Source organism: Harmonia axyridis, chromosome 3 (assembly GCF_914767665.1).
Source record: "Harmonia axyridis chromosome 3, icHarAxyr1.1, whole genome shotgun sequence".
NCBI classification, from domain to species: Eukaryota; Metazoa; Arthropoda; class Insecta; order Coleoptera; family Coccinellidae; genus Harmonia; species Harmonia axyridis.
The window spans coordinates 31,685,699-31,712,911 of record NC_059503.1 but is presented as its reverse complement, the minus strand read 5'-3'; the positions used below and the strand labels follow the sequence as shown (position 1 = coordinate 31,712,911).

Here is a 27,213-nt window from a genome sequence, read left to right as displayed (position 1 = left end):
CGATGAATCAGAGGGCTCTCTTTTTGTGAACAAAAGCTTCTGGGTTTTTGTCGAATTCATAAGAAATCCATTGCCTGAAAACCATCTCTGTGCTTCCGTTTCGCTTGTACTTGTTTTTTCTTGAAGTTCAGTTTTATTGCCTGACTTATTCAGAATTACCACATCATCGGCATAACTACAGCACATGCTACATGTTATATTATAAAATATATCGTTCATGAACAGAATGAAGAGAATTGGGCCCAAAATCGATCCCTGAGGGACACCACATTTCACTTCGAGGGGATCAGATCTGCTTTCATTCCACTTCACTGATTGGAGCCTATTCGTTAAATATGATTGAAATAGTTTGTGTGCCAATCCTCTAATGCCATAATACTGCATTTTTTCCAGCAGAATTTCGTGACTGATGCTATCGAAGGCTTTACTTAAATCTATGGATGTTACTTCTACTTCTTCCGAGTCATCATATGCTTTTAGCACGGTTTCGAGTACGTCAATCATCGCTGTTATTGTTGACCTGCATCTTCTAAAGCCATGTTGTGCGGTGTGAAGTAGGGCTTTATTTTCCAGGAAGTCAACCAGGTGTTTCCTCAACGCTATTTCAAATACTTTCGATAATATTGGCAGAACTGAAATAGGTCTATAATTTGATTGTTCTTCAGTATCTCCACCCTTGTGAACAGGTGTCACCACGGCTATCTTGAGTTCCGCTGGAAAAACTCCTTGTTGGAAACAGTCATTTATGATCTTGCACAATGGTGTTTTTATGTTTTGAACTATAGACTTTACCAACTGAACGTTCATGCCATAGAAATCTTTCGTGTTTTTGTTTTTCATTTTTTTCATCGAGTCGACTATCTCATCCTCGGTTACCGGATAGAGAAATAATGAATCTGCACCATTTAAATTCATTCTGTGAAGCTGATCAGTTGATGCTTGCAAGGTCGGTCCAACTCTTCCTGCTATTTCTTTGCCTATACCAGTGAGGTATTCATTCATCTTGTCGGCTGTAATAACTTGGTCTGATGAGCTGGTATGGTTTTTTGTGTTTGTTTGTTGTTTTATCAGCTTCCACATTGCTTTGAGTTTATTTTCAGCTTTTTCGATTCTTCTGGAATTCATTGTTCTAACAGAGTGGTTAATCGCCTCCTTCAGTTTGATCTTCAGAGAACTGCAGAGTTTCCTACTGCTTTCATCGCCCTTTACAACAGCAATAATTTTCGCAGCCTCAAGTTTGCTCCTCAAGTTCGTTATTTCTTTATTTTCCCTGAATTTCTTACATGTCTTTATTTTCACCCTCTTCTCAGGAAAAGATGAGTGGAAAATATTCAAATACAATGGAGGTTGTTTAATGTCAAAATATTCCTATTGTTATATAAATTTTAGTTGGAAATAGATTTGGTTTCTTAAAAAATATTTTTATAACAGTATTTTACTCCACTTTCATACTAACAAAACTACAAAAGGAGTATAGATATTTAGGATACCCAGATCTAATATATCACTGAGGATATATAAAACTGATATATCATTTCCTAACCTTTCCGCACATAGCCAATTGATATGATCTTAAATGACTAATAGCTCCTAATACAACTCCTTAAGTCCTGAATATTTTATTCTGTCGGAATCTTTGATATTTATGCCTGAGGTAATCTCAAGGTTTTCAAAGTCTGATGATTGATCAGCAGCAGTAATCGAAAAAGTTATGAAAAATATTTTAGATGCGTTCAATCTTAGGAGACACCCACTCTATCATATATACTCTCCACTGCAGCAAGCATTGCTGTATATTTCCTTCCAAGAATTACCCCTTAGCAGAACCACTTCCGAATTTTTGATTTTTTTAGGCCATAATTTTAGGCTGATTTATTACCCTATTCAAAAATTTTCTAATCCTAAATTTTTGGAGAGATCGTGGGTTATGATTGCTTAACGTAGATTAAATTTTGGACTAAAAGAAAATCAAAAATTCGAAAGTGATTCTGCTAGCTTAACAGGGGTTAAGTTCCGTTTATCACAAATGATTTTTGCTTGTTCGTTTTGTTATCAGATATTTTGATCAAAAGTTCATATCGAAAATCTCCATTACAATTCGGTTTGTATAATTAAAACAAAAGTACCTATATTAAGGTCTCCTAGAAAGTAAACCCCACATAAATATCTAGGTAACTTAAAAATTTTTAGATGTTGAATCTTTATACATTGAGTAGGTATATGTGATCGAATGCTTGCGTTATGGTAATGAAGGCCTTGATTTATTCATCAGACAATTTTTTTTCAATTTATAATTATTGTTCTAGCGTTTCAGAAAGGCACAACATTTAGAATATTCTGAATTGTCACATGCTTTCAGCATGCAACAATTTGGCCGTAATGTAGATGCTTTCAAATTCTTAGAAAAATGGAAAAAATATGCAATCATTTTCATATATCGAGAGGTCGTTTTATCTTCTTGACAATAATTATGAATCGTTTGTTAACGTTTTCATATTTTTTCTTGCATGTATTCAGCAACAAATTCAAGATGATATTTTCAGCAGCGTTCACAAACTCTAGTGATGTCCTGCTCATCACTTTCCATTTCAAATATTTTTCGAAGATATGTAGATATTAAACCAGAATAGTTACGATTACCTGACTGATAAACGCATCGATTGTCAAGGAAACGATTTCATATGCAATGGTATTGAAATCGGAATTCATTATTTAATTAAAAACTCCTTAATTTATGATAATGTTGATTGCGATTTCAGAAAGAATAGAAGTTATGTGAACCTCGTAGTAAAAGCACATTCCCGAACCTCAATTTTTGATGGCCACGGCCACAGATTGTCATCCGGGAAAGTATCGCTTTTACTACTAGATACTCAAAGTGTACTATTCACGAACGCTCACAGTAGTATGGAGAACAGCTGCCTTTATCACTTTATCACATAATTAGGGCTTCTTTTAAATTTTGTTGAAAATGATTAAGAGTGATATCAATGGAATGGGTTTATTAACTTGAAAATTAAACTAATCCTGGGGTCAATTCTCGAGATCGTCCGTTCGTTGAACGTATAAGTTCGCGAAGTCATGAGCGTAGATTTGAGGAAACTGCAATTCTCAGGGAACCAATCATGCATGAGCTAATCGTTCCCAAATGTTCGCTCAAATATTCGATCGACAAAGAGTACTCTTCATCAGACGTTGACGTTAGACCATTTAATATTTCACCTGAAGTGTGCTGTGTTGAAGTGAAAACGAATAACGTCAGGGAGGCTGAATGAAATTTTGGTGCAAGAAGGTCTTGAGAGATTTAGGCTAGATGCATTTTTGCATTCTTCATCGGTATGATTCCTCGGATAATTTAAAAAAATAGAGTCAATTAGCAGGCGCCCGCAAACGGTTTGTTTTCGAGATAATCGAGATTCGAGATCATGAATTTCAGGTTTTTTTCCCATAGCACATACCCTTCCCAAGATATTCAACTAAAATTTAACATAGATATTTCAATTTAAAGTTTTCATCATGTGATATGCTAATTTTGAATGCAAATCTGCTGCGTGATATTTTTTCTGAAAGAGTATGTCAGCTTCTTTACTCCAGAACTTTTTATTGGCGAACCACTGGTAGTTTAGAAAAATGTAAGAAGAAACTCTGGGCAAGTTCTTCACTTTTTTGCTTATAGTTTTGTCGTGTCTGCTACCGATTTAAAAAAAAAATACCAAACAATTATTTAATAATCCTCAGGAAAATTCTAATTAATTATTATGAAGCTTCATATAGTAAGCTATGATGAATGAATTGATTTTAAGTTTGAATACTTATTTACCTAATCTGTAGAGAACGTTCATAATGACTTGATAAACTGTTTTTGCGGGCCCATGTATAGGACTTTTTATTTTTAAAATTATCCAATTAATCTCTCATTTTTAGTCGTATCTACAATTTAGGAACATTCTGTATAAGGTTAGAAAAATCGAATGGGTCATCGAGTAATTTGGTTAAAACTTCGTTATCAAACCTTCTTTCTTACATTAGAGATATATGAGTAAACGTTGTCGACAAAATTTTGTTTTCGATTACCCCCCAAGAAAAAAGAGATCTACGCCCTTGAGGAGACTCTGGATACCACCTGAGATCCTGGCTTTCAACTCTGTTTGATGGTAAACCCAGAACCAGGTACACCTCAATTCGAATTCAACCAAAACCTGAAGCACACTCGTTGCAGGATCGAAAGGTGTAATGTGTAATGAACTACTGAAGATACGTTTCATCCTTCAGGTGCTTGTTGAAACACAGGGTACTATAAATTACACACCAGAGAAACAGGCCAAATAATAAATGCATGCATTGTGCATCACAATATATGTGTAAACACGATATGCCTGAACCATACCTACAAATAGGTGATGAACTCTTAGATTATAGCATGTATCCTAACAAGGCTACTGAATGGAGATGCGAAGGTATTCAATGATTCGGAAATTCAGTGAATGTTGGTGCGGATTTACTTACCTTATAATTCACATTCATGATGCTTGAATGAAGGATTATTAAGTGCCCTCAAGAGTACTGACAAATATTTTCTCACGATTAAGACAATTTTACCCTCGAATTGGACAGAAATTAAGAACTAGATTTTTAACAGTTTCAACCCGATAATAGACTTTTGAATTTTATATGAGTTAATTTTTGTCATTGTTTATACATGATAAATAATTTGTTGTATACTGTTGTCGCGACGTTAAAGGAAAAGAATTTTTTTTTCAGAACTAACAGGCGAACCTCTAATGAGCCCCTGTTCATCATGTTCATTTGCAGTATTTAATAGAAAATTATATTAGGTTGTGTTGAAAGCAAATAACCTTTATTATTATTAAATGAAAATCAGAATATCAGAGGAGGAGCCATGGCTAGAATCAACCCTGAATTGGCCGAGAAAAGAAGAATTCGGATTATTTTCTTAATCAAAATATGGAAAAAATATGCACTTTTTTATTTTTATTACAATTATTATTATAACAGTTCTGAAGATTATTGAAGTACTATTGCAACTTTTGAGCAACAATAGTTTCAAAATACAAAACGAGAACAGAATATCGAAGCTGAAAGATACACTTCATCCAAATATATGTGTATGGCAAGAGCGTAGATCATTTCTTTTTTGGAGGCTTATCCAACAAGATTTTTGGCAACAACGTTACTCTTATCTGTAATGTGAGAAATAGAGGTTTGATAACGAAGTTTTAACCAAATTACTCGAAATAATAGCTTTTTTTGATTACTGATTCGATTTTTCTTACCTAATAAAGGGTTTTCCTAAATTGGAGCTACGAAGGAAACTGACAGATTCCTTGGATAATTTTAAGAATAAAAAGGGCCCGCAAACGCTTTATTTTTTAGTTACAGAGTGTTTTTCGTAGTCCTAGAAGGATATAAAAAACCGAAAACAAGGGGTAAGTGTATACCGAAGACGAATGCAAAAATCACAGAAAGCAAAACAAGGGGCGACGCCGACAAAGCGGATATATATATAAAAGAAAATAATAAACCTTGGACATAGACCTACTCGTAGTGCAATAAAAGAAATCTTGAAAGCGATAATATATACTCATAAACCGTCAAAGGGTGGGTTTCGAATTTTTACTGCTGTGTTGATATCAAAGAACAATAAAATGATCACTCGTTCTTCGTCTTCGTGAGAATTCTGAAATTTATATTTTGGAAATGTTGGGGGTGGGGGGTTCATTACCCTCAGTACCCCCCAGTTTATATCTATACCCTTGGACTGTATTTTAACATTTACGCATCAGTAACTCACGAAGCATGCATAAGTACCAGAACTAGAAGATACTATGCGATGACTTTTGTCCTGATGCCAAGTTAATTTTTCTTTATAAATGAGCGAATTACTTTTGTTGGAAAAAGTTGATGCTATGATTATATATCGAATTATGATTTATGGATGAATGAATTTATTATTATTATGCCCTAGAATTGACTTCATTCTAACTAAGGAGCGTTCATTCAGATTCGTGGTCAAGAGTTGATTTTCTGTGATTACAAGTACTACTTAGCTTGTACCATATCAGTAACATTTGTTTACATACTTCGAATCTGGGAAGAATATGGTACAAACTAAACACTACTTGTAATCACAGAAAATCAATTCTCTAATTCATTGCATTTTCATTGAAATTAATGAAATATTTCCATGAATATATTTTAGTGATTTTTGCATTGAAAAATGTTGGTTGGGAGAACTGATTTCTTCAAGGCAAATTGATGAATTGACAGATAAAGCCGTGGCGGAAAGTTCGGAGTACCAACATAGAATAATAAAATATAACCATGAAAACTGTGCGTTTCTGATATATTCTCGCACGATTTTGTTCTACAAGGTGTGGAAAAATGAACGGAAAAACCACAGAATTAGAGAAAATCAACTCTAATCTGTCCACAGCACTCTTGACCATGAATTTAAATAATGAAAGCTCGTCATAAGTTCGACTTCACCGTTCACGAACGTGTGAACGATCGATCTCCAGAATTGACTCCCCTGTTATTTGCGTTATTGTTCATGGGGCGTAATTTGCAATTCCATGAAAAAAATATGGGTCAGAAAGTGAAAATAACGCGTTTCAATGGATAATTATGTGTTAAGAAGCATTATGTGTAAATTGGATCAATTTTACAGAATTACAAAGATGAATAATAATGATAAATGCAGGATATATTGAGGACATATGGTCAAGCATGCATTTTAAAAATTAAATGCTGCAATATTCAAGAAAGTTCATTAACCCACATCATTTTCATTTATTTTGTCCAGTATATTTTTGAGAATTTTAAGCCCTCTGAATCTTTCATCGATTCTAAAAATTGAATATAAAATTTTTGCCAGTTTTGCATGTCATATTTATTCCAAAATCATTTCAACATAGGAATATTTAAGCTTTAAGTGTATTTCCGTGAAAAATATATTTGTCCATTATGAATAGAGCACCATTTCCCCTAAAGTTGTAACTACGTCAAAACTATATAGAACAATGAGATCATGAATTATACATAATCTAAAAAAAACTATAATTTTTCATGAAGTGATACATTCGAGAGGTGGATATTCGAATTAAGTTATAGTTATAATATATTAATAATTATAACAGAATCATACTAAATTCTTGTTTCAGACCATATCATTATCATTATTCTGAAACAGGATTTTTTCATACGTAACTTCTGCATATCCAAAATAAAAAAGAATTATAAGATTTTAAACTCATATATAATTTCATTCAATAATACCTACGTTGGTAATTTTTTATTCACAGTAATATTAGAATGAATATCATCGATTTAATTAATCAATTATATGCATAGTTCGAAGCAATTGATTCCTGAGATTTTAAGATTGAGCATTGAGAGGGATTACCACCACATGGTTTTTCGCGTATCAGTCAAATTTTGGTACCCATTCATTTCCCCTCTGGGTCTCCTACGATGCCTAAACTTCGTACGGTGTATACGAAATTGTACACTCAATTCATCTTTTTTTCGAAGCAAATAAGTGGAGGACAGCCCTTACGACGACTTTCACGAAATTATAGTTTTACCTCTTTTGCAATGTTTTTTTAGGTTTTTTTTCACGAACAATTTTAAAATGTATTAGTGCTTTGTACAGGGTGGGCAAATTCCGATGTTTTAGCACTGCAACTTCAAAACCAGAGGAGATAGACACAATCTGATATCCCATTATCGTCTCTTTTTCTGAAAAACTGACAAAACTAGTATTCATTTTTGGCCACCTTCTTTTGTTTTCGAGTTCAGCGAAAATTGGTAAAATGGCGATATCGAAAAAATATCCGCTTATACTGTTGATAGAGTAATGAAATTAAAATATTATTCAGGCACTCTTTCACTTAGACTCCAGTGGCGTGGGCGTCTTTTTAACAGGGTTTTCAATTACGAAGTTATGGCCCAAAGTTATGTTTTTTCAAATGGGAACTTTAGATTTCTGTGCCATTTTTTGAAAGTTCAATTTTTCCTGATTTCAAAAATATATAACATCGTATGGTTTGTATCAAAAGAAATAATAGAAAATGGTCAAAAAAATTTTTTTATCTAAAAGTCAATATTTCTATGATTGGATTTCAATTTTGATGACCACAAAAAAATTGAACTTCCTATAATAAGATCAGTGTCCTTTCGTCAATCTGATTGTTTCTATGCTTTTTACTAATATCTTCAGAATTCGAATCTAGATAAATTTCATAAAAATAGTTACGAAAATATAAATAAACTCGGAGAAAATTTCCTAGGTTGCTTGACACAGTTTTAAATATTCATCTATTGATTTTGATGCGAAGTATCGAGAAGATGTGTCGACTGTGCATTGCTGCGGATGGTCAACGATTTGAGCAGCCTTTGTAAAAATTTGATTATCACTTAAAGTAATGGTGGCAATGGTGCGCCCAATTATGACCTACGCCGTAGAAACCCGTGCGGAAACAGAGAGAACCAAACAACAGCTCAGAACGATGAAAATGAGGATCCTGAGAAGAATTTCAGGGGTGACATTGAGGGATAGACAGACCAACAAGTCAATAAGACAGAGAACTGGTGTACAGGATGTTGTCAAGTGGAGTAGACAGAGAAGAAGGGATTGGAGAGACCACGTTGATAGGATGGAGTCAGATAGAATAGCATACATCTGCAAGAATGAACAACCCAGAGGAAGGAGAAAGCCGGGTAGACCACCGAAAAGATGGGCTCAAAGCTGGTTTTCCTCATCTGCAGAATAGACCAAGTTTGAATGAATGAATAAATAGAATAGACCAAGGCCAAGCAAACAGGGAACTCCCTAGCTAAAGGAAGAAGAAGAAGAAGACTTAAAGTTATTACTGACCAATTGTTATCACTATAAGGTTAAATATTATTTCTTTATTGTTTCTTTCCTAATTGAGTTGTTGAGTTCAATCATATATGCGTTGTTTCATATATAGGTACTATTTGAAATTGATTGGTACTTGTGCATATTCATTCTGGAGATCTATGAACTCCATTTTGAGATGAAAAATTCATAAAATATATCTAGATTCGAATTTTGTAGAAATGAGTAAAGAGCATAGAAATAATCGGATTAACGAAAGGATACTGCTCTTGTTATAGGAAGCTCAGTTTTTCTGTGCTCATCAAAAGTTGGAACCATAGAAATATAGACAATATTAGATAAAAAATGGTTTTCGACCGTTTTATATTATTTATTTTAACAAGAACCATAGAATGTTATATATTTTTGAAATCAGAAAAAATAAGCACAGAAATCTAGTGTTCCCATTTAAAAAACTTAGCTTCGCTTCATATCTTCGTTATTAAAAGTCCTGCTAAAAATAAGGGCACGCCACTGGAATCTACGTAAAAAAGTGCATCTATATTGTTTCAATTTCAGACCTCTATCATCAGTATTAGCGGAAATTTTTCCATGAAAACGAACCTATAATCATTTTACTTTTCTTTGAAATCTGTTCGGCAATAAAGAATCGGACTCTTTTAAAGTTTATGAATTAATTATCACTTTCAAGATGATTACTTTTATAGCTCTATTAGTACTTCTACGTCCGAGGTTTATTATTATCTTTATCTATCCGGCTTTGTCGTCCCTTGTTTTGCCCTCTGTAATTTTTGAATTCGTCATAGGTATATACTTACGTTACGTACCTACATGTTTTTGTTTTTCCTATCTTTTTTGTCACGCAATTTCATTACTGTTGTTATCAAAGAATTGAACTCAGTTATTCGTATCGAAAAATTGTCTATATGTATTGTACAATTAAATGGGTTTCATTCAAATTGGAATTTATTTGTGAGGAAATAAGTTTTGAATTTATTTTGTCTCAGTATCGCTTATCTTTTATCTTATTTTCTTAGGTAAATATGGAATTTAAGTGAAGGAAAACAATAATAATAAATGAGTTTTTCTGTCGACACCCAAGAGCACAATTTTTAATGAATAACATTACATATTTGTTGGAAGAAAAAAGTACCGATCTAGAAACCTGTTTCAAAACGATATTTATGAAATAGAATTGCTTCATTCAAAAACGAATATAAATTTAGTCAAGCCCACAACTACTAAGATTCAAATCAACCGAGATAACACTTCAGCTGTATATTTTCAATCCATTTTTGGATAATGTACTGGCAGATCTCGAATTCCGTTTACATAATGATTTGTTCAAAATTTTTGATATAAATAATTTAATTCCCTTCAGTTATTGAATAAGGAAGGAAATATGGTTCTGGTTGTAGGAATACTTTAACGGATTTCATTTTTAAATTTAAAAAAAATAGTATCGTTTCTTTTTCCTGTTCAATAGAAACAGAAAATTGGTTTTAAAAGAACCAAAGGACAAACTATAATTATTACGAGTAAATGGTTTTATTTCCCTCTCACAACAATTGTTTCTTAGTCATTAGTATGTAGGCATATTTATGTTTTTTCTATTCATTATGATTAAAAATTCATGAATGTTTTCTTAGAGGAAAAAAGTTTTTTTTTTGTTTTTAAAATGTTCGTGTATATAAACTTATTTCCTTCACCATTTTTTCGAATTGGCTCAGTTGAAAAGATACGGGCTGTTGAAAATCCATAAAAAATGTGATTTTTCATATCTCGCAAATGGAATAGAATCGGAGGAGAAAAAAAAATTGAATCGGAAAAAATAGTAAAAGAAAAAAGTATATCATTCGTGTCACCCTGTAGAGTCCTTGACTCAAACGAAACACATTTTCGAAATTTTTCTCCAAAAGCGTCACCCCGTTTATTTCTACATATTTCGATAGAGCTGAAAATTACCATTCCTCAAATACCTATAGCATAGGTACTTGATATTTTACCGAAGTCATGTTCGATGTCCCAACATCTGGCCGGTTAGGTCGCCTGACCTAACGACTATAGACTTTTACCTTTAGGGAAGATTATAAGATATAACATAATAGACGTTGTGTCAGGCGACCTAGTAGGCCTCCTGTGGGAACTTCGAACATAACTTCAGGAAAATATCGGATGTGTTATATTTTTGGAAATGTAATTTTCAGCTCTATCGAAATATATAGAAATATAAGGGTCTCACATTAAAAAAAAAAATTCATAGCGATATCTCATGGTATATCAGTATGCAGAAAATTGAATTCTACCTAAAAAGTTGCTACAAGACGGTTCTTATAGAAATGAAAAAATTTTCAATAGAACAAAGTTACAGCAATATTTCGAAAATAAAAAAAAATTCAAAAAACACCCTGTTACTATGTAACGGTGATAGCTATGGAGTTGAGGTTTTCGATAATGAGTTTCTCATGAGAATTGGCCCTCAGACACCTACGTCAGTTTTCGTCTATCTAGTTTAGAAATAGGACTTCCCATTCAAAAGTGTCCAATTTGCCCCACGCTGTACTAATCAAAGATTTAACCTTTTTATTTATTTATTTATTGATCGAAAATATAGGTACCTACACACAATACAATGTGCATCTCACAGAGGCAATCGAGTTGCCTGTCTGTGGGCTCGATTTAGATCAACCTTATTTGCACAATTCAAAGCCAACAAAAGCTAAACAATAACAAAAGCAGAAAAAGTAACAATTATCAAGTACCAGCCAATGAAATAAAATTGCCTTGATACAAAAAATATACAGAAATCAATGAAACTCAACCGCAATCCACCTCTTTAGTTTATTTTTCCTGAAATATAAATATTTTATCTTCGCAGGAGTTCATTTTTTTCATATATACAAGATGTGGCGTAATTAATGGATAATCCTTTTGGCGAATAGGGGAGGTCATGGCCGACCAGAAAATGTAAAGTTATGTTCAGTAAAAATATCATAGTTTTTGAGATATCGTACAATTTCATTTTTTTCTAAAAAGTGCACCTCTACTCACTAATTTCAATGCTGTGATCACAAATCTTGTTATTTCTTTGGGCATTGTTTTTATTTTACTCTTAAATAGCTGTACTATGAGATTAACTACCAAATTCCTACCATCTTGCATTATTCAGAAAAAAAAGTAGGATAATCCTCATGTTTGCAAATTCACTTACTTTTTTCTTTAAGTTTCAGTCGTTATGGAGAAGAAAAATGTATTGAGACCTTTGTGAACATTTCATAAATAAATTGTCTATTTTATTGCGGTTCTGAAATGGTATAATACATGTTATTATTTTATTGGATGCTCGGACTACGTTTTATTATTACAACTGAGGTACTTATTTCAGTGAAAGAGAGTTTTAGGGATTTTTGATGATACCTAATAATGGTTAAATAAAACACAGTAATATTTTCACTATTTATTTTAAATTACAGTAAGTGCTCGAATGTCCGCCTTCTGCACGAATGCACGCTAAACATCTTCTAATAAAAGATCGTTTGATTCGTCGCGCATATCTGGCTTGATCAATATTTCTAGCTGCTTCGTTAATGCGTGTGCGTAATTCTTCAACTGAATTTATCGGCTTGTCATACACCTTCTCTTTGAGACATCCCCAAAAGAAAAAATCTAATGGATTTAGATCAGGAGATCGTGGTGGCCAAGAAATTGTACCCATTCGTCCAATCCATCTTCTCGGGAATTTTTCATTTAAGTAATCACGTACCTGTCGCGCGAAATGTGCAGGGCAGCCATCATGTTGCAGCCACATCCGTCTCCTGCATTCGTGCAGAAGGCGGACATTTCGAGCACTTACTGTAATTTAAAATAAATAGTGAAAATATTACTGTGTTTTATTTACCCATTATTAGGTATCATCAAAAATCCCTGAAACTCTCTTTCACTGAAATAAGTATCTCAGTTGTAGATAACAATAAAACGTAGTCCGAGAGTTATTTAATAGGCAAGTTAAAACAAAATTACCTAGTGTTGAGAAAATAAGAAAGGATTATAGGGAACATTTTGATCAATTGGAGGAAAAAAGAATGAATTACAATCAATACTATGACAGGGGTGTTAAAGAAAAATCAGATTTCACTAGCGGAGAAAAAGTAGTTGTCAGGGAAAAAAACGAATGGCAACCATCTAAAGTAATGAGCAAGTTGAGCGAACCACGGTCATATGTTGTGAAAACTGATAGAGGACAGGTATTACGGAGAAATAGTTCTATGATTAACATGTAAATAGACAGACACAGAGAAGACAGTTGAACAGTTTATAAATATACAACCTATAAAGTGGAACGTGTTCTTTTATTTAAGTTTGATTAGAACGCTCCAACTAATCAATATACATAGTTAGAGTCATAGGAACTTTTATTACATTTATTAATAATTCAAATTGTCGAAAGAGACCAACACATCTTCAGGCACCGAGTCAAAAACATCATTAACATACAAAATAAAAAACAATGGTCCCAACACCTTCCCCTGAGGGACACCAGTACTTACCTCACAATAATCACTTAAAACATCATTTATCTTCACCCTATGGTACCTTTTTTCTAGATATGATGTTAGTAGTTGCAGAGCCTCACCTCTAATCCCATAATTTTACAATGTGTCCAACAGAATACCATGATTGACGGTATCGAAAGCTTTTGCTAAATCTAAAAAAGTCACAGCCACGGGTGCGCTTCTATCGAGTCGCTCATACAGGGTGTTCTGATTTGTTTCCGACAAACTGAAATGGGTGATAGATCACATCATTTTAAGCAAAAAAGTTTCTATGAACATGGGTCCGGAAATGCTTCGTTTCCGAGATACAGGGTGTTAAAGTTGAAAAAATAATTCGCGTTTTCTTCAATATGTTTTGACTGCTTCGAAATCCTTTCATGGAATTATTCCTATTCAAATATTAAATTTAAATTCATTTTGAAAATTTCTAAGGCGAAATGCATGCGGATTTTCTATTGCCCACTAACAAGTAGAAGTGGTATGCTATGTAATTGTTGTTTTTAAGTGTTCTGAATATTCTGTTTCCTGAAATATTGCGTTGTTGGGATGCTTTACGAATACTGAGTTTTTATTTTCTTCGAAGGTCTGTAAAATCCTATTTCTCTGTAGATGATTTCTTCTTTGTATGCTTCGTTCGGGCCTTTGGTAACCAATACCATTTTCCTGTATTTGTTGATAAGCTATTGACTTAGTTAACTATAATTATAATTAATGACATCTGAACCTAACACACTTTAAATCTGTCATAGCTATTTTAAATCTATTGCCGCAACAATTGTTGAATGTAAAACAATCAATCATTCGAAGATGTCATTTCTGCATTCAACAGAACGATGGACATTTCGAACACCTTCTTTAAAAATTATTATGTTATTTTGTTTTGTTCTAAATTGTTACTTCTAAAAAATATTTAATTTGAAATTATTACAAATTTGTTTCTAAATGTTTTAGAGATTACAAAATATGGATTTGGCTTTAAATGCGTTTTTCTCTGAAACGGTTGCCCCTAGCAACTTAAATGAGGTATACCTTTTTTAACTAGAAAAGTCAGGGGAATCGATTTTTTTAGTCCAGAATGACGTACAGGGTAGCACAGGAAAGTTGCTACGGTTTAAAAGGGACGAAATGATTGCCAGTGGCGCCCTCTAGAAAATACAACCAAATCGACCACAAATTTGAATTTCTCACCTCAAAAAACCCTATGTACCAACTTTCATGCAATTATTTGGAATCAGTCGAAAGATATTTAAGAAAACGCGAATTATTTTTTCAACTTTAACACCCTGTATCTCGAAAACGAAGCATTTCCGGACACATGTTCATAGAAACTTTTTTGCTTAAAATGATGTGATCTATCACCCGTTTCAGTTTGTCGGAAACAAATCAGAACACCCTGTATATTAGGTCAGTTAGGTAATCCAGAGCGTCTTTAGTTCCCATTTTTTTACTATATAAGTATTTATTTTTCATAAAACGATTGATGTGTACCTTCCGAATTTTTTTTGCGATTAGCCCCCCAAGAAAAAAAATAATCTACGCCCTTGTTCAAAATACTTGTAGCTACTGAATTTGGATTATTTTAATGAGTTGGATTATTCATAAGCTAAGGGATATAATGAATACTTCTTTCAGATTGCTAGTTTGACGTATCCATTCACATTGTTTACAAATACTGCAACAACGTAAACAAAAAATATAACCGAATTTTTCCGGAGTTTGAAACTAATATACCGATTTAATTTTTGAAAGGAAGATTTACCAACAATATTGATGTGGCCCATTGGACTTTCCCGTTTTCGTCCAATCCAACCTACTTTTCCACTGCAAGAAGAATGACCGGCGTTTTGACAGCTAAGCGGTATTTCTTGTTCCCACCATTGACTCTCTGCTTATCAGCGGTACCTGTTAAGGTATCCGGACACTCGATAAGTGTACGTTAAGTACATCGCACATGACCACCGAAGAGGTGCATGCTTTTACGTTCGCCTAGTACATCCCGTCTTCACAGAAAGAAGGAACTGCATGTGCACGTGTGAAGCAGGCTCACGGTTTGATAAATTGTTGTGTTTTCTGTTTTTGTTGGAAAAGTATAATTGGGTGAGTAAACTCAAAATCTAAATTTTGAATTATTGGAAAATGTGGACAATGTCGATGTGAAGTTAATACCCAAGGCATATTTCGCTGATTCGAAAAATTTTCCGTTTAGTAAATATTTGGATTAGAATTTTCATTAAAAAAAATATTTATGACATTTATTAGATTGCATCAGCTCGAATAAATGCTGCAGGTATATGCATCAGTTTCTTCGTCGCAAGGAGATGAAAAGTTCACTATTTTGAATTTGTATTATTTTCATTGCGAAATATTTAGAATCACTTGAAGAATTTAATCCCACTTCCAAATTTCACCTTTTAGATAGCATATATGTGCAGAACGTCTCTTTTAAATATTGTTTACCCACAATTATCCTTATTTTACCTTCTAATCATTCATTGAATTTCAAGAGCTTCAATCAAAGTTGATTCTAAAAACATCGCGAATTACATACTTTGATTGATTATTTCATGATAGTAATTGCAAATCAGTTCATGAATGTAGAGTATTAGAGCGCAAGTAGTCCTCATTCTTGGAAGGATTTCAACATTCTACACATACGATTTAAAATCGGGTAGTTAGACTGTACCCAAATTAAACATCTGAATATTATTCTTTCAAAATCACTATTCCGTTATGGTAAATAATTTTATGAATTTGTAAATATTTTTTTACTTCGAATAATAATTAAATGCACAGAGCGAACTACTGAAAGATACATATTACGCTATAACCAACTTAGCAAATATACAAAGATGATTCGTCGAGTGATTAATTTTGATTTTTTTAAATAATTATTTTCAATAATAAAGCTTCGTGATTCCAAGAAAACGGCTTTACGTGCCTTTAATTTTCGAATCTAAATATTCATTAAAGAACCAGAAAATGCATAGTAAATTTAATCAGTACCTATAGCTTAAAATAATGCAACATCGATATCCTATTTATATGAGTATTTCAAATGCGGCAAATGGAGTTCTTCTGAAATCGTTGAAGGACAATATTTCCAATATTAAATTTCCACAATTTATGTTCTAGAATTTATAAAATCCAAGGATCCCTTTGAGAATCCACCCAATACATGTCTTACCGCAGAAAAATAGGATATTATAATTGGTATAATATTTAGTTACTATACGGATGTCCCAGAGTTAATGTTCGAGTTGCTACCGTATTCTACGATTAAAAATATCAAGCAAGAAGAATTTTTTTTCGAAAATATTTTCTCCACGTAGCAACAGCCTTGAAATGTAGGACCATCAAGGTGATTTTTTTATCAAAAACTAACGCAACAAAATTCATGTTCAATCTAATTATCATTGTTACAATATTATGGAAATGTTAATCACGTGAGTATCAAAGTGAGAGTTTCAAAGATAAATTTCAGAAAAATCTTTTTCCTACCTCAGTATTTTCAAAATTTGAGACAATATTCTGAAAACCTATTTCGTACTAAAAAACGTTTTTCTTGAATACTTCTTCTCATGGAATTTTGCCTCAAAATAAGGAAATATTGATGTATGAAATATTGTGGCTAAATTCACTCTTGAAGTCCCCATTTTAAAACGGGCAAGAGTCATACGGATAAAAGAAATAAAATTCATATCGAGGATCGTACTTTTGAAAGGCTGCTGCTCAGTTGGGAAACATTTTTTGTAAACAAAATTTCCACCAATATTTTTGATCGAATAATCCTTCTTGTCTAAGAATGGAGGACATTGATACAAATGTGCGTCGAATATGATACGATATGGAACTTCCGAATACTCGTATTTCCCAATGTTCTTCGTTATTGGGTTCGTTGAATTCGTGGACGTCATCAGTTCATTTTCGATTCAGTGGATATTATACACCATCAAGTGAATTAATACTTATTATTTAATAATATGCATCAATTCCTTCAAGTACAATGGAACATGAATATGAACCTTAACAAATTGTGTCCAAACCAATTCATGAAATTTTAGAAAATCATTGACATGACGTCAGAAGGTTTTGAGCACCCCTTCATTCATGCGCCCATTGCGTCCTTGGGGATCACATAACTGTATGCGACAGGTAATTGGGTAGGCAAATTCCGATGTTTTAGCACTACAACTTTTAAATCAGTGAAGATAGACAAAATCTGAAACCACATTCTCGTTCTCTTTTTCTGAGAAACTAACAAGAGTAGTATTCATTTCTGGTCTTTTTTGTTTTCTAGTTATAAGCGAAAATTGGAAAAATTGCATTATTTCATATTCTATTTGAAAATGATTGCTACCTATAAAAATAATCTAATTCTGATGCATCATCTCATTACATCTGTATCGATTAAAACAGTCGATCAAGTGGATCTTATTATAAAGTTATTTCCGAATTGCTTTTGATATATAAAATTTATAAAATAATACTAGATTCGAATTTTGTAGAAATTAGTAAAAAGCATAGAAATAATGAGATTGACAGAAGGAGACTGCTCTTGTTATAGGAAAATTAATTTTTCTGTGCTCAACAACAGTTGAAACCATTCAAATGTTGAGACATTAGATGGAACAGTTTTTTGGTCAGTTTTTCTTGTTTATATTGATACAAAGGATACGTTGTATATTTTTTAAAACAGTAAAATTAAGGTTTCAAAAAATGGCACAAAAATCTAGTGTTCCAATTTAAAAAACTTTTGGATCATAGTTTCGCGATGAAAATTCTGCTGAAAAGACTGTGTTACACAGAAAAAAATTTCCGGTTAAATTTTTTAATTTCAGAGCGATATCATAAGTATTAGTAGTAGAGATATGAATTTTTTCGATATCGCCATTTTTCCAATTTTCGCTTATACCTTGAAAACAATGAAAGGTAGCCAAAAATGAATAGTTTTTCAGAAAATAAAACGAGCATTGGGTAACAGATATCCTCTAGTTAAAACATCGAAATTTGCCCACCCTTCCATGTGAATGCAGGAAAATTTGTTTAGTTTGAATCAGTGTTGAAAATTGTCCTCAATCTATTGGGTTATAAGTCTTATACATGCTGCTTCTATAAATTTTCATGAAAATTTCAACTATTAAATCTACGATAATGACCATCATTTAATCCTAAAATTATCAGTAGCGCAGGCCAGGACTATAAAATATATAGGATATTTGATAATCTAGTAAAATATTGTGCACACATTCTTGCGAAGAACAAAATATACTCTTATAAACCACATTGTACTCTTTATTGAATGAGCCTATAGGCTTCCCATTTTATTAAGCATTAGAGATTGTGAATTTACAAAAATTTAAACATGATATAGCGCTCTGTTCGGGGATGAGCACAATTGTATGCTGATATGAAACTATTTTACAGTTAACGTCATTGTTATTTACCTCTCCCAACATTAAGAACTGTAGTTATAATACATGCGAAATTTTCTAAAAATCATAACTCTGTAATCAGTGTCAAGAATTTGCGACAGAAACATTGTGTGACAACTGGCAATCAGAAATGTTAATTCCATTGTTCTACGGAGGGATTTTTCCAATCTATTTTTGGGTTCTACATATGTATTTAATTTCTCAAACCATTCCTCAAGTTTATTACTGGATAATAAATAATAACGAATAAAAATTTCATCAGATCGCTGTAGTCAGCTTTTCTCAGAAACTTGAAAAACAAGAAATCTGATTGAAATAAAATCATTTGTCGAAAACTTCACTACAATCAATCATGATATTATACGTATTATAGAGGAGACAATGCTACTGAATAGGCACAATTTTTTCCACTCAGACTTCTAGCCTTGATAGTTTCGAAGATCTTATTTTCGGTTTGAAAATTCATTATACGATTCATCATGGTAATTTTTAAACAAGAGTACCTATATTTGATATGAAAATAGATTATAACAAAACTAATGCATAAATTTTGCGATGAAAATACTGTTTATTGAACATGATAATTGTCAGTGGCAATGAATGTGTCACTATATGACTATACCAATATTCTCATCCTTCTCTCTTAAAAAAGCAAAACTCCACACTACATTTCTTTTCATTCCAAAATTAATCAATTAATCATGTTTCCTATGTTTATGCCTCGGGCACAATTTATTGTGTCCTACTTTGATCACCTGATGCAGCATATTCTTATTAGGTGATATAGGTATACGCAAAATGCATGATGTGCACATTGATAAATTTCAAATGTTAGACTGCTTTTGATATCCGCTTCAGACGCTTCACTCCAAATCCAGTCCAATCAAATGCATTTCTTGTACGTCTTCAATCAATCAGTGAGTGAAAATCATTAAATACTGAATAAATAATGCCGCTTTTCCATGATTCTTCCGACCGTTGCTTTCATCTAACGGAAATTCTGGTTTTTAAGAAATTCATCGGTAAATGAAGAACCATTTGAATCCAGGCTTTCACTTCTCATAATTTCAGAAAAATATATAAAGGGTTTTTGGTTAAGATATATCAACACTTTTCTCCCCTCATTTAAAAAAACTTACCCACAACCATGATATCTTAAGTCACATCTCATACCTATATAGAGTTCTGTGCAGAGTTCAAGGTTGGCGCATGAATAAACACGTGCTTATAAGCTCCTGACGCTAAGTAGGTGCTTTTATTGAATTTTTTTACTTTGATGATGCCAAAGAGTGGAATTTTTTCCAGGGGTCCATTTCTGAGAGAAATTAATTGAAATGTCAAATACATTATTGTTTTTTCTAATGGCGAACCATAAAAAAATAATGTTATTAAAGTTTATGACCATTTATTTTCAAATTGTATAATTAGTGGAATCGTTATTTTGAGATCTATTCATTGAATGTGTTCAGTGTCCTCCGAACCTTCTATGACTCTCAAATTTTCAACAATGACGATCATTATATCTTTTGAAAGATCGGCAGGTCAATATTGCAACAATAAATGCAATGGCCCTGTTTCTGAAGAAACATTCGATAGCTTCGGGTACAGTGACCTCAAACGGAGTCATTTTAATCTATCATAATCTGAGATTGAATTGATTACGGTAAAGCTATTGTGAAAGAATCGTGTTTTTGAAATGTACAATTTCCAATACACTAAGATCGAACAGTTCTTTTGTTAACGGTTGTCATGAAGTTCTGAATTCAAATACTAAACAATTATTAATATCGAATCGAAATTTGCAATATCATGAACTTTTTGGTCATTGTTCAGAATTTATACGAAGAAGATGAAGGGGTCATTTCATTTCATCGCTCTGCGGCCTGCGCAACAATTATATATTTTGAATGGGGAAGATGAATCGTGAGTTATATTGTTGAAATGTACTTTACTCCTGAATAAGTCTGAAAGACCGATGGCGGTTTGTTTAAAGGAAAAAAATAACAGTTACTACATATACAGATAATTATTTCAAAATCTGATTATTTCTTTATATAATATTCGCTTGAAAATGAAATATTTACTATTCCATTTGACTCAATTTTTTAGACCAATTCACAAGGCAGATGGGGAACCCAATGTTCAGTTGACAAATATACAAAGAGAGAAACAGAGGCGCCGCCAGGATTGGCAAATCGGATAGTTTTCCGGGGCTCCAAATTGTAGGGGCGCAAAGTCAGTTAATAGAACAAGAAATGCATTTTAACATAAAATGTTTTCTGAGTAAAAATACCACTCTGTAGAACATATTAGGTGTACAACTTTGCTTTCGCCGTTTTGCAATAGATGGCTTTAGCGATCGGTGGTAGTCGAGATAAATAGATCGTTGATTTTAAGATTTCATACAATAAGCTTAGGTATTTGTAAACATAACGCCATCGAAATATAAGTCGATTTATGTCTGTATAATAAAGTTATTCTCCATTAAACATGTCAACTTACAAGCCAAATTCTCGTCATTAGAGGGAGGTTTTAATTTACTGCTTCAATATGAAGAAATCTGCCGATGAGGTTCATCGAATGCTGTCGAATAACTATGGTGAGGCCGTTATTAGCGAAAGAACGTGCTGGGAGTGATTTCAAAGCTAGAAAATGGTGATTTCGACGTAGAAGACAACATGCTGGTAGAAGAGAGAAGTTTTCCGAAGATGCAGAAATGGAGGCATTACATGATCAAAACTCGTGTCAAACGCAACAAGAATTAGCATGATCATTTGAAGTGACGCAACAAGACATTTCAAAACGCCTGAAAATTATGGAAATGATTCGGGAACAAGGAAATTGGGTGCCGTACGAACTGAAGCCGAGAGATGTTGAACAGCGTTTGTTTGCTGGTGAACAGCTGCTTGCAAGGCCCAGACGGAAGGGATTTCTGCATAGCATTATGACTGGAGACGAAAAATGGGTTCATTACGATAATCCCAAGCGCAGAAAATCATAGGTGATATCCTGGCCATGCTTCTACGTCGATGGTCAAACAGAATATTGACGGTTCCAAAGTCATGTTCCTTATTTGGTGAGACCAGCTCGGCGTAGTGTATTATGAGTTGTTAAAACCTATTGAAACAATCACAGGCGATCGTTATTGAACGCAATTAATACGTTTGAGCAGTGTATTGAAAGACAAACGGCCACAATACAACGGGAGATATAACAAAGTGATTTTACAGCATGACAGTCCTACCTCACCCCTCTTCTTCAGGCGTTTTCCCCTCGGACTATCAATTATAGTCACCGGTCTTATAAAGAAGTAACAAATTGGATCGATTAATGGATCGCTTCAGATATTTCAACGGGGGATTTGTACGCTGCCCGAAAAATGGTAGAAAGCAGTGGTCAGCGATGGATAATACTTTGAAGCATAGATGTAGAACCAGTTTTTTATAATAAAGCGTCGAATTTCGGAAAAAAACGCCGGAAGGAAAGTTGAACGCCTAAGTCTCATTCATTCTTTCTGTAGGGATTGATTTTTTGAAATTTTTTGTTTCGGAATTCTGTTAAGAGAGGTTCATACCAAATGGCATTTGCCAAAGTTCAACTACTCCCTTTCCCTCAGCGTTTTTGAAATCCTACCACTTTTCATGATGAGTGCAGCAATCTCAAACGTTCTTCTGATTAGCCGTCCTCTTCTACCACATAAAAGAATTCAAGAAACGTTTTTCTCTATTTATATTCTACAAAAACTGCATTTTCTGTCTTCGACAAGACTTTTTCTATAATATTTTCATGTGAAAATTAATAAAAAAGAAAATGTTTGTTCGGAAAGTTATATTATGCATATATGCATTCTTCAATAAAAAATTTATATAATAATTTTTTTTTCATTCCAAAAAATGTTAAAAAATAAGGACTTTTCGCAATGAGGAACTCTCAAAATGAAGGATAATGAAAACCTCATATAAATCGATGGTTTCTAGCGTAAAATAAATCGTTCTCAATTTTGAACTGACCGCTGAAACGGTATAGATCCCTCTTAAAAAAAGATAAATAATGGACTGCACTAGTTGAAATGTGTTTGATATGTTAATAAAACCTCTCGTTGCGTTCATTTGCCTCTTATAACAACTGAACAATGACAAAAAAATTCATGACATTGCAAATTTCGATTCGATGGCAATAATTGTTTAGTACTTGAACTCATAGCATCATGACAACCGTTATCAACAGAACCGTTCGATCTAAGTGTATTGAAAATTTCAAAAACACTATTCTTTCACAATAGCTTTACCGTAATCAATTCAATCTCAGCTTATGATTGACTGAAATGACTCCGTTCAAGGTCACTGCCCTTTTCAATGTGACACCGTGTATATCATGTCATGTACTACATTATAGTTCTTGAATTTTGTAATTTATTTTATGTAATGAACTCTTATGTTTTAATCGATGAAATTCATATATTTGTTTTTATACTGTACATACATTTCCAAAAGTATAACCTCCGAAAAGTTTAACGATTGAATATAATACATGGCAACAATGAACAAAAATATTACAGTTGAAATTTTATGTGTATGGTTTTTACGTGGGATGCTTGTGTAAGAAACTTGTTCTTTGCGTACAGAGAATGTCACCTACTTCACTTGTTCAAGGCACCGACTTTGAGCCAGCTATTTTGGCAATATTTTTATGAAGGTTCTTCTTTTTTACGGTTTCCACTCTGATCTCATACCTGTATGAACCATTCCTTTATTCCAAAATGCATTCCTGATAGCTTGTTAGATATTGATTGGTTTGATCATCTTTTTTTCATTTTTTTTTTCGAATTTGGCTGCAGTAGGAACTAATCGATGAAAAACAATTGAATAATCTGTCTAAATGGAATTTATTAATTGTAAATTAGAATTCTAGAACAAGCTTTGCATTATCGAATAAATTATTTTCGAAATTGTCAATTCTAATGCTTTTGTATTCAAATCTTCTCGAACTCAATTGTTTTTAACAAATCGAGAACTTTTTATTCTTTAATTGAGTAGAATCAGGCGAAAATTTAAGGAAAAACTCAAGGTGAAGGCTAAACACGCGATGTGTTATAATTATGTTGTTATCTGTAGATCTAGATTAGAATATTGTGGAAGATCACGGTCATATCCCAGACACAAACCTAGACGTTCAGATATTTATTTACTATTTCTCAAGTCACGTCAATGTTCTTACTCATTCGCTCGATGTTGAAGCTAAAGACTCATTTTCACGATTATGGTAACTCCCATGATAGTACCTAAGCATTTCAATAAAAAATAGAAAACTTGAGTGTACAAATTTATCAATATTTTTCATACAAGCTTAATCAATCATTCACGTCATGAACAGTTTCAATAAATAGTGACTTTAGAAAGTAATTTACACATCGGCTGATAAATTGGTTCCAATTTTGAAAGTTACAGTACATTTATGTTGGAATCCTTCATATGATACTAAATGAGTCCTTTAAATTTTATTTCTGTCTCATTATGATTTTGTCAATTCATTCACTTAGCCACTCAATTCAAAGTATCAAGACTTTTTTCTGATTGCTTCACCAGTTTCCTTATTGTTTTTCTAAAAAAGGTTTGAGTAGAATGCAGGCACTGGTTTTGTTTCAGTATATTCAGATTTGAAAGGGAAAAGAAGCAAAGAAAGGAAAGTAATGAATTAAATATTTTTATTGGGATTGAACTCAACATTTCAGCAGAAAATGTATTCATAAATTATGTTTAAAATGACCTCCAACATTCGTTAAACAAGCACGTGCCCTCTTTCCTATTCCTTCAGTTGTTCCTTCTCGCCTGGAATTTACTCCCAATTTCTCGCTGCTTCGTGTACTTATTCTAACGGTGTTAAATCCGGACTTCTAGCAGACACGAAAATAATCTAAAATTTTAATCAAATTTGGTCAACGTAGAAAAAATTGACGGAAAATGAAGTATGGTGAGAAATCTTTCAAAAATCACAAGAACTCAAATATCTCGTAAACTGTTGATTATTGGTGATAACTAAATAAGGCTTAAACGAGAGCAAATGAGTCATACTAACATGTCCTCCAAGGTTCTCGACTAATTTGGAAACACCCTGTGTATGGTGATAGTAGGTACCTGCGATAGTTCTATCGTGTGAGTACTATCATCATGAAAATGAGCCTTCACGAAACGTTGAAAAATACTACGGTCCGTTCAGATATTATGGACATCCCGGGTGACTGTAGAAAATCAGAATTAAGTTGGTAATGTCTCATTCAAATTTTGATTTGATAACAGAATGTTATTAAATTTTATAATTCATAAATTAAAAATGATTTCATGCGAAAATGCCTCATCAAGCAGTTGGTTGGTGAATCAAAGCAGTAATGGGCAAAATACTTTATGTAATTTAGTATAGCAAATAGTATAAAATCACTCCTATAACGGTTACATGATTGTAAACTTGAGTGAATAAATAGGTATCTATATTTTTGATCATCTATCTACAAGGTATCTACAAGTTAAATCATTCATTCATGACTGTTTTAATAATAGTAACTTTTTTAAGTATTTTACACCTTCGTTGAATGGCCATATAAAAATTCTTCACATCATACTAAATGAATATTTTCTTCCTTTCCTTATTTCTGCCTTATGATTTTGCTAATCCATTCACTTAGCCGCACTATTTAAATTATCAACAGGTTTTTTCTGTTTGCTTCACCAGTTTAGCTACCACAGCTAAAATATCCTTGGATAAAATAGCAAGTTTAGAGTTATATGATTAGAATTTTGCAAACAGGTGTCTAGTATCCATCAAAAAGCAATAATTATTGTAGAGCCTTCAGTGGAAAGAAACATGCATTTTTAATGATGGGGAGTGACTCTTATATGAATGATCGTTAGAGCTTCTCGAAATGTGGAAACATTCTTCTATATTTTTGCGTTATCGAATCTGAATTACCTTATATGAAATCATGACTGTATGGTTCCCTTCGTAATTCGGAAATTTTGAGATACAAAACTGATGAAAACAATATATCCTGGTTATGATAAATCACAACAGTTCTCAGAGATATTTTGTAACCAAAAATAAAGCCCCGACTGGAAATTCAAGGCCTACTTCGATGTCAATAATTCCCGAATGAACTATACAATTTCACACTATGATTCAATATTTTATCAAAAATAACACAACTGGTATAAATAAAATCATATGAGAAATAAAACACTGCGGATTTAAAAATTCTGAAATGGTACAATAATCCAAATGGAATTTTACAGAATTTATGGGTTCTCAGAACCTAGCAAGTGTAGATCTTTTTTTTTCAGTCAAGTGAGCAATGTAGTGTAGTAACTCTATATTGGATGAAGTTGATGAGTGGTTGTGGCAGCCACTCACTGGAAAAATAGGTAGAAAGTGTTAATTATTGATAAAATCCTCATTCGATCGAACTTAAATTTTGAAATCAGTTGTATAAGAGTGGAGCAAATAATATCATTGTGAAATTGCGTGAGGATAATAGATATCATTTGGGGATAATTTTTTTATATTCCTATACGTCATATTTCACTTCAATATTGAGTGTTTATAAATTTCGCCAATATTTTCTTGATCTATACCTATAGCTTTTACATGGACGAAAATATATAAGTTTTTCTGATCTGATAATTCTCTGGAGTACAAAATATCATACCTTTCGAGAACGGACTGTCGATCTTGTTTTGAATTTGTTCAGTCATTTGCAAGGAGGAACAGAGGAATGCCAAGATGCAGGAAAATATAAAAAGGATGCAATTTTCGTGGACGAAAAGAACAGCATTCATTTTTGAAAATTTGTTAGTTTCGATAAAATGATCGATTTCATCTTGAATAGACATATCTGAATGTCCTTATTCCATAATGTGATGCAGATATAAAGGGTGTATCATAAGTAATAAGAAATATTTCAGCTATAGAATCTTGCGCCCAAAATATTTATATACCCTTAAACTCATGAAGAAAGTGTAGGTACACTAAACCCCTTTTGAATTATTCTTAATGAACGTTTCTGGTAACTACCAGAGGCGTACAACGGGGACATGACTGGTTGATACTGCTCTCCTCTGCAATCTCACTAGATAATCGTGGAACTCTATATTCAACTTGAAATAACTCGAGAAATATTGAGTTGATCAGCATGATTGAGGAGTACGAGATTTACGTAGAAGTCAATATCAACATCACATCGAATATTTCAGTGGCAACATATTGAACCAAGTAGAGATTATCCATTTTAATATACAGGGTGTCCCATAAGTGGCACGTCACAGTGACACCGGAGGTAGGTCAGCTAAAGAGGGACCTA

The 27,213-nt window shown here is 33.0% G+C and overlaps 2 protein-coding genes across 2 annotated transcripts in view; both read left to right on the top strand.

Moving 5' to 3' along the window:
* Nucleotides 1-8,444: 8,444 nt before the first annotated feature.
* Nucleotides 8,445-8,792, top strand: LOC123675258. Its single transcript, XM_045610605.1, has one exon. It carries the CDS (start codon nt 8,445-8,447, stop codon nt 8,790-8,792), a length of 348 nt encoding a protein of 115 aa, XP_045466561.1.
* Nucleotides 8,793-15,293: 6,501 nt separating this feature from the next.
* LOC123674689 (fatty acyl-CoA reductase wat-like) overlaps nt 15,294-27,213 on the top strand; it is a 34,277-nt gene continuing 22,357 nt past the window's right edge. Inside the window, exon 1 of the mRNA XM_045609657.1 lies at nt 15,294-15,531. The gene's annotated coding sequence lies outside the window, so the exon portion shown is untranslated. The remainder of the gene's footprint in view (nt 15,532-27,213) is intronic.